The 8,964-nt window shown below is 50.5% G+C and overlaps 1 protein-coding gene across 1 annotated transcript; it reads right to left on the reverse strand.

Annotated features, from left to right (window-relative positions):
* Positions 1 to 7,696: 7,696 nt before the first annotated feature.
* On the reverse strand, positions 7,697 to 8,578 carry LOC120412040 (syntaxin-1B-like). The gene has a single exon (XM_039572225.1). The coding sequence runs from the start codon at positions 8,576 to 8,578 to the stop codon at positions 7,697 to 7,699; it is 882 nt and encodes a 293-aa protein (XP_039428159.1).
* Between the last annotated feature and the right edge of the window lie 386 nt (positions 8,579 to 8,964).

Below are 8,964 nucleotides of genomic sequence, written 5' to 3' on the forward strand. Positions count from 1 at the left end.
ATTTATTACCTCACTTTTCTCAAGGTAGAGCTTTGACACTGCTGAAGACTTTTGTGGTAGCCTTTTCTAACTGAGAAATAACCCTTTTAAGAGTAAAAACAACAGGCCCAAATCACCCCAAACCACATTTAGTAATGATATAAGTGTGAAAAACAGATTGCAAAGAATTGGTGGGAAATGTCTGTGGTGGCCAGGACCCAGCAGGCCGGGTCCAAGGTGCTGGGCAGGGTCTGCACTGAGGTCTGTACCTGTTGTAACACCTCCCACCTACCTAGGCCCAGGATGTGCTGGGCTGGGTGACTTCATCCACCTTCTGCTCCTCCAGCTGGGTTATTTCCAACCTAAATGATTCCACAATAAGTTTCAAACTCACTAAAACAAATGATGAATATCTGGCTTTATAATAAATCCGTATTTTGCAAGTTTGAAAACTTCAGATTTTTTGTGGAGCACATTTTTTTCTGGAACTTTGTGCTTCTGCCTTTATTCATCAGAAATGTTTTAGTCTTAATTTACCATTATTCTGTGGCTGCTTTATGGAGGAGATCCACATTGCTTTCCCCCCTCCTTGCATCTGCCAGGAAAACAAAAAGCTGATCCTCTGCACCTGTCCCCAATTCACCACCAGCTGAAACGAAATTCAGTCACTCAACAAAGTGCCAGCAATGACTCAGTATGGAAATAAGACTTATTTCTTTTAAACTCTATTCTGAGGCAGCACAAGACAGCGGGCCTGTGTTCCACAGCAGAGCAGATCTGCTGGGTCATGTCCACAATCTTCTCCCAGAGCTTCCTTAACAGCTCAGAGACAAAAGGACAAAATACTGATTTTCTCTCTGAGACTGGGGCGCATCTGCTCCAGTATCTATTTACATTTCTGAACGTTGACAAGGCACGGTTAAAAAGCAAGAAAATGGAGCAAAATTAGAGGAAATATTGCAGGTCCCAAGTTACAGCCAACCTGCACTTCAGTTATCCCAATATCCACCAAATTTAATAGAAATTGGTTTAACAGACCCCCCCGAGGGGTGATGTCCCAGAGATTGAGGCCTCCATCCCTGAAGGTTGTTAAGACTTGGCTGAGCAAAGCCCCGGCTGACCTGGGCTTGTGGGATGCTGGACTGGATGAGCCCCATGGTCCCTCCAGTCACTCCGGCTGGGATTTGGATTTCCCACAGCTGTGATGGATAGGGCTGAATCCAAACCATTCCTACAGGTGTGGGTTAGGAATTCCATGCTCTTCCTGGATGCTGATGGTTTTCAGCTACCAAATCTTCCCTGTGAGGGTGGGGAGGCCCTGGCACAGGGTGCCCAGAGAAGCTGTGGCTGCCCCTGGATCCCTGGAAGTGTCCAAGGCCGGGTTGGGTGGGGTTTGGAGCACCCTGGGATAGTGGGAGGTGTCCCTGCCCATGGCAGGGGGTGGAATGGGATGGGCTTTAAGGTCCCTTCCAGCCCAAACCATCCTGGGACTCTATATTGAAATAGTACACCTGGAAACATTTCAACTCTGAGGATGCTGGGGTAAGAACTATGGCAACTTAAAAAAATTCCTGTAGCAAACCTGTGGATATCTGCTGTCCACCTTAACCAACCCGGCTCCCTTCCCCACTTGGATTGTACAGCCACTAACTTCCAACAAAAGTTTGGGTTTCAGGTCTTCTATCTGTTCTCTGTTTTCAGTAAAATCTGTTTTGTTATGGTGAATAAAACTCATCCATTCCTCATGGCACTGAACACGGGGAGTGTTTGCAGCCGCATAATACAGCTATTTAAAAAGTGCTAATTGCTTCTTTTGGAAGAAGTGCCTGAATGTTCCCGTTCCAGCAGGGAATGAGCTGCATTTGTACGCTGCTCTCAAGATTGTTTATCTTCCCTGCTCCTCTATTCCTAATATTCTCCACTTATTCTGAAGCCTGGCAGGCTCCATATGAAAAGAAAATGAGTAAATGATTTTAAAAGGAGCTGGTTTAGAGTTGAGCTGAGTGTAAAGTAGTGAGTAAAAGAGAGTCTTATTGCAGTTATGGCATCCTGGTGTGGAAAGCCTTTGTACCTCACCTCTGAGAGGCACTGACACGATTTTTTCTCTTCCCATTTGCATAACATCAGATTAAATGCAGAAATATTCACCCTCTGAAGGATATGGCCTGGGGACAAAAGGGCAGCAAAGGTTTCCACCATGTCACCCAGAGAGCAGGAAGGAGGATTGCTCTTGAAAACCACTCTTGGAAACCACTCTTCCAGTTTTCCCACTTCATGTTTGATTCACATTTCTGTTAAAAAATTCAAGACAAGTAAAAACTGTTCTTTGTGGCTCAAAGAATGATGTCAGTTATTAATTGTGATTTATGACATTGGCTGCTCCTGTTTGGTGCTTTCTGCCCACGATTCCATCTGGAAGTCACCACCAGAAGTTCGCTCACTGTCAGCCGATGGCTCCAAAGCTTTCTACAGGTCTCAGGTTTATTGCTGTGCTAATATTTGGGGAGTAGGATTCACTGTTGAGGAATATGAGGGAAATGATGTCACTCAGCCACCGTAATTTTGTGAAGAATAAAAAACACCAGGCTTTTCCTGGAGGACAGAGAGGCCACATCCTTTTCCCATAAAACCAAGCGCCGCAGGATCTGTCTTGGAGACAGACTCCTGCAAGCCAGACAGAACACTGGAGCTGTAAAACAGCTCCTCATCACAAATGGCTCTGTGACATTACAAACAGGAGGTAAAACCCTCTTTAAGGTGTATTTGATACAACAAAGTTCAGCTTGACCCATATGCTGGGCTTGAACAGTCAATTTTTTGCCTCTCAGCGTTAATCCAGCCTGAAAAGCTTTGTATTCCCAGTGAAAGGATTTATCTAAACCTCCACAGAAATGTTGTAGTGCACATGGATTGACAAAATCATTCAAGCAAAGCCCGTTTTTAGAGAAGGGTGGATGTGTTGTGTGAAGCCAAATTAAACACTTCCTGTGAAGTGAGGATTGCACCAGAACTCGAATTTGGGGTTATTTAAAGCCTTGGTGATCACCGTGGGTGCAAAGGTGACTCTGACCCCATTTCCAGGCAAAGCCAGGTCACTGATCCCGTGGACATCACCGCTGTCCTGTCCCGGGCGTGACTCATTCGAGAGCTTCAGCAATGCAGATTGCCAGGGACAACATGCAGCTGTCCCCTGGATCTCACTTGGAGCTTTGCAAACAGCAGTCAGGCACCAAATCATCGCTGGAGAAGCTGTTGTCTCCTTGACTCATCATCCAGTGCCAATGTGGGGTCCTGGCAGACGGTGACGTATCTGTCATTCCCACGGCGTGATGGGAACATGGTGAGGGTAAAAAATTGCCACAAATCCCTCTCCTTTCTCTCCCATCATGAGAGCTCTGCCCTCCCAGCCAGGCACAGCCCCTAAATCTGAGTCTCTGCTTGGAAAAACAAAGATCTGTGCACTCAGGGCTTCAGGTTCTGGGAAACAGGAATTTCCAGTCTGAGCTGCCTGGGAGTGCCAGGACAAGGGGAATGGCTTCCCACTGCCAGAGGGCAGGATCAGATGGAATTTTGGGAAGGAATTCCTGCCTGAGAGGGTGGGGAGGCCCTGGCACAGGGTGCCCAGAGAAGCTGTGGCTGCCCCTGGATCCCTGGAAGTGTCCAAGGCCGGGTTGGATGGGGCTTGGAGCACCCTGGGATAGGGGAAGGTGTCCCTGCCCATGGTGGGGGGTGGCTCTGGATGGGCTTTAAGGTCTTTTCCAACCCAAACCATTCTGGGATTCTGTGATCCTAAATTATTACTGGTAGGTTTTGTATGAGTTGACTGCAGGAAGAGACATGGACATAAAATTTCATCCCTGACAGGGAAATCCAACCACAATATTTTATCCCTGGAAAACACAATTTAGTTCATGCCTGTAGTGAAACACCCTTAAAAATGATCTCAAACTGAGATGTGACCTGCTCCAGGCACACAGATCAGGGACACCAAAGACATGCAGTTGAAGTAAACACCACAAATGAACTCAATTTGTTGATAAAACCCAAGGATGGGGTTTCCAAGACAAGCAGTGTCTCCCCTGAATTTCTTGGCAGGGATCCCTACTCCTGCAGAAAGGCTTGTGAGCCAGATCTCCGTATTTTCTGGAGAGGCAGCAGCAGATATTTGATGAGCTCTATGAATAGAGTTGTTGATTCACTGGAAGATACAGGAAAAACCGCGGAGAAAACAAATCAAATCAATTTAAACTGCTGACACATTCTTGGATTGGGGAGGGAAATGTAAAAAGTGTTTTGAAGCAAGGCAATCACTTGGTAGCCCCCACAGAAGAATGAATTTCTGATTTGACACTAAGTATATTCGCAATAAAATTACCAAGTGTGATTTGAGAACTAAAAACCCCCTTCTTGAAAAATTTCTGGAAAGGGAAATATTGGGTGATGGTTTTCAATGAAGAAAATGCAAACATAATCCATTCAATATCTCCTATTGAATTAAAATATCTAAATATTTTGAATGAAGAATTCATCCTTCCTCTCGTGCTGGGGAACTGGAGAACAACAAAATGAAATCACAGCTCAACTTCCCCCTCCAGTTTTGCTGATAGATGTGGATGTCCAGAGGTTTGGCCAAAGAGATGCTTCAGACACGAGAGAATTCAGGGAGCTGGGTTCCTTTTCCGTGTTCAGGAGGCTTTTAAAATGCTGCATTTACAAGAAATTATTCTGTTTGTGGGGGTTTGTTGTGACATCAAAAATCAGCAGCATCGAAGGGACCAAAGCTCAGTGTTTGAGCTGAAATTCACAACCCCCCCGGGGTCCCTGAGCAGGAGCTGGTGAGCTGTGGTAACCCACCTCACCTTAGAAACGAGTTCTGCAGGGTGATTCATTTGCTCTGGAATTATTTACTTGTCTAAACGTCAGCAAAAGATTTTGTGTTCTTAAAATAAAAATTATTTTCAGTGACACTTCTTCAACTGAAAGGCTTTGCAAGTGCTGCCAGCACAGTTACAAAAGCTTTGGGTTTTTCATCCAGCTCCTTTTTACACATTTTACCAAAAATTCCTCTTGCGGTGCCTTCCATGTGTGTGAGCACAGAGCAGAGCTGAGGGGCTTGAAATTTTAACTTTGGCTTTCTCTTATTTTTCCCCTTAAATGTGAACTTTTTACATTTCTGATGCTCACTTGGGACATCATTAAAACAGCTCTCTCATGTCTATTCTCGGAATTGTTACAGCGGGTGCTCCACCTCGGTGTCACCATCTCCAGGAACACTCCTAAATGTGCTCCAGATGACACCCCAGCCTTTCCTTGGAAGAGAAAGGAATCTTCCCCATCCTGTTGGGTGTTCATGCCCACATTACAACATCACTAATTATTTTGCTCTGCAGTAATTAGATCCTATCTGAGGCCAGTATTTAATGAATGGCCACCAGGCAGCAGGAAAAAAAATAAATTCATAAATACATAAAGTCTCATTAACCACTGAATCCATTGGTGGGAAGATCCACTCTGAGGTGTAAAGTTTCTCCTCTTTTCCTCCTCCTTTAACTCCTCACGGGTCCTTGAACACAAATCAGGGTTATTTTCCTGCTAATCCCACACACAGGAGAGCTCGTGGCTGCTGAAGGCCCACGAGCACAGGGCCATCCCCTCTGTGCCAGGCTCCGGGGGAGTTGTGCTCCATGAAATCCCCTGGGAACACGTCCTGGCTGAAAGCACTGCTGGGAACACAGCTTTTTTGCCTGTCTTTTATGGATAATGATCTCCTGAGCAGCAAAACCAGTCAGGCCAGACACTGCCCAGCCACCCGAGAGGGCTCCGGGGAGGTTATTTGCACGGAGCTGTGACAGTGGGGCGTGAAAGGAGGTTAAATATGTTTTATTTAGCTTAGATTTGCCACCTCCCAACCTCAGCAGGTTTAATTCCCTTCTCTCTGTATACTGGGAGTCTGTAAATAACTCCAGTGCTTCCCAGGTGGCTGCTCTTGCAGCCACACAGTAAATGTGGGGGTGGATGTGAGATGCAAGAGGTGTTTCCAATGGGCTGGAAGTGGTGGATTTTTTTTTTTTTTTTTAAGAAAATCAAATAAACGTGAACTTCCATTCATCAAAGTTTGAATGAAAAAGGAATATTCATTTAGAGCTCCCCAATGGAAAATAAAGAAGGAGGAAGAGGGCAGGAACAGAGACCACTCAACTTGGTTCCCAGAGCTCTCATAGGGATGGACATTCCTGGTGTGGGGGTCTTGCAGATCAACAGAAAATATGAATTTATTAGCCTGAAAATTAAGTTTTCTACATTCCTAAGAATTTAACTCAATCAACACACTGAGAAGTCATTCCATTTCTGCTCTTCCTTAGCTTTGGGCTCCCTGCTGCAAAGAAATAACTCTCCACACTCTAGAGGTTATTGAGAAATAGTTTTATTAAAGCCCAGCCAGAAGATGAAAATAAATGTAAGGGTGGCTGAGAGCACTGGGATGAGCTGCCAGGAACTGCCAGGACACAGAGGGACCTTCCACAAAGGGCCCCAAAAAGCTTAACCAAGCCCCAGGCTCTAATTTGAGAGGTTTTGGGAAATTCAGGTGGTGATATGAGGACCAGAAAAAAGGGCCACTCCAAGTTTCCAGCATTTCCAGCACATGTGGTATATTGGCTGGTTTGGCAATTTGCAGGTTGAAGTAAAAGCCTGCAGATTCCCCCAAATAATTGTGCAAACCTTCTCCTGGTGTCAGAGCATGGGATGAGCCATGTGGGACACCCAGCCCAAACCTGACCCACTGCCTGACAAACCAGCAATGGCCAAAATGCAACATGAATGCACCAAAAACCCCAAGGGAGTAGAAATTGGAGAGTGTGGGGAGAATCAGGACTGGGATGCGGTGGAGGAGCCTTCACCACATCACGCTGCTCCTTGGTGGCACCGAGCCATTGAGCCCCCTCACATGTAACCACAGACCTGCCAAAAACTTCAACAGGCTTTTTTTTTCCTCCTTGAAACAATAACAGAAAGAAGAAATGTTACAGTTCTGAGGTCAGGTTTTGGAGTGTTCAAAGTGCTTTTCTTCGCTGGGTGCTGCAATGCAGATTCACAGTCCCCACGATGCCATCAAGGCGGGCAGGGTCCCTGTGCCACCAGGAGAGGTGTGTGTGGTCCCTGTGCCATCGAGCAAGGTGTGCATGGTCCTTTCAGCATGATACAACCTGTGCATTGTCCTTACATCACCACACAAGGTGTGCCTGGTCCCCGTGCTCCGTGCAATGTGTGCAGGGTCCCTGTGCCATCAGGAAAGGTGCTGGTGGTCCTTGTCCCACCGTGCAAGAAGCTCCTGGTCCTTGTGCTGCCTGGCGAGGTCTGAATGGTCCCTGCATCACTGTCCAATCCACCTCCCTGCACCACCATGCAGCTGGTCCCTGTGCATCCAGGCGTGCATGGTCCCAGGGCCATCAGGAAAGGTGTGTGTGGTCCCCCTGCTGCCATGTGAGATGTGCATGGACCCTGCATCGCTGAGTAAGTTGTGCATGGTCTCTGTGCCATCAAGGAAGGTGTCATGGCCCTTACACCATTGTACAAGGTGTGCATGGTCCTTGCACCATCATACAAGGCGCCGCGCTGTTCAAGGAGCACAGGACAGCAGCAGCCTCCCGACACCGTTTCTTGCCCAGCACAGGGTGAATCCCCGAGCGCTGCTGGAATCCCCCTGCGCTGCCCCGGCTCAGCGCAGACCCCGGCCGGGGCACGGCAGGCAGGGGCAGCAGGAGCAGAGGCCGAGAGCCGCAGTCAGCAGGGCCGAGAGCCGCGACGGCCGCTGGTATTTGCCGGCTCTCTTCACCTCGCCGCCCGTCTGGGCCGCGTAGTCGAGGGTGCGCAGGACGTGCTGCTCCACGCTGTCGGCAGCGCCGTGCTGCTGGGCCAGCAGCCCCTCCAGCTGCAGGAACAGCCCGCGCAGCTCCAGCATCTGCGCCTCCAGCTCCAGCAGCTGCCGCTGGCGCGCCTGGGCCAGGCCGAGGTGATGCTTGGCCTTGAGCTCCTCCAGGTCGCGGCCGACGATGCGAGGCCCCTGGGGGCTCTCGGCCAGCAGATCCACGTCCTGGGCGCCCAGGTTGATGCCTGCCAGCTCCGCCTGCCTCTGGATCTGCTCCTTCAGCCGGTGTCGATAGCGGCTCTCCCGGGCGTAGTGGCGGGCGAGGACGGCACCGTAGCGGCGCAGCAGCAGCCACAGCTGGGTCTGGCGGACGCGGGGCCCCGCTCGGCCCGAGCCCCCGGCCGGGGCCGCCGGCAGCGCTCCGAGCTGGGGCTGCAGGGCTGCGGCCTGGCGGGCGAAGGCGGCCCGGGCCATGCCGAGGCCGCTCTTCTCGCGGGCGATGCTCTCCTCCGAGGTGCAGCACAGCACCGACTGCTGCGTCCTGTCGATGCTCTCCGAGAGCTGCTCCAGCCGCTCCAGCGCCCGCCACAGCTCGGCCGCCTCCCGCAGCGCCCGGCCCACGGGGCTGGCGTCGTCCCCGACGAACGCGGGGTTCTCGAAGCGCCCGGAGTCGTCGTGCGGGTCCCCCTCGGCCGCCACTCGCTGCTGCAGCTCCGCCAGCCGGTCCCTCATGCTCCGCGGGGCTCCAGCACCGTCTGCGGGGACGTGTGAGGCTGGAGCTCCTGCGGGAGCGCTGCGAGCCTTCCCTCCTGGCACCAGAGCAAATATTGGTGCAGGAGGGCAGGTCCTGCGTCAGCCCCAGGCCGGACACCGCCGGCGGAGGGAAGGGACTGTCCCGGGGCAGAGCGGGAGGAAGGCCCGGGCCGGGAGCGCTGCCAGCACCGCCCGCACCTGCGTCACCGCACGGGCTCCAGCTCCACACCTGATCCACCGAGGCTCGGCACAAAGACGCTTTTATTCACCCAGAAACAAGGACACCCAAAAGTCCCGTCAGGCGGGGCAAGGAGGGGGTCGCTCACCCGGCACCCCCCGGCCTTCGAAACGGCTCCACACAGCTC

Source organism: Corvus cornix, chromosome 4A (genome assembly GCF_000738735.6).
Source record: "Corvus cornix cornix isolate S_Up_H32 chromosome 4A, ASM73873v5, whole genome shotgun sequence".
Lineage (NCBI taxonomy): Eukaryota > Metazoa > Chordata > Aves > Passeriformes > Corvidae > Corvus > Corvus cornix.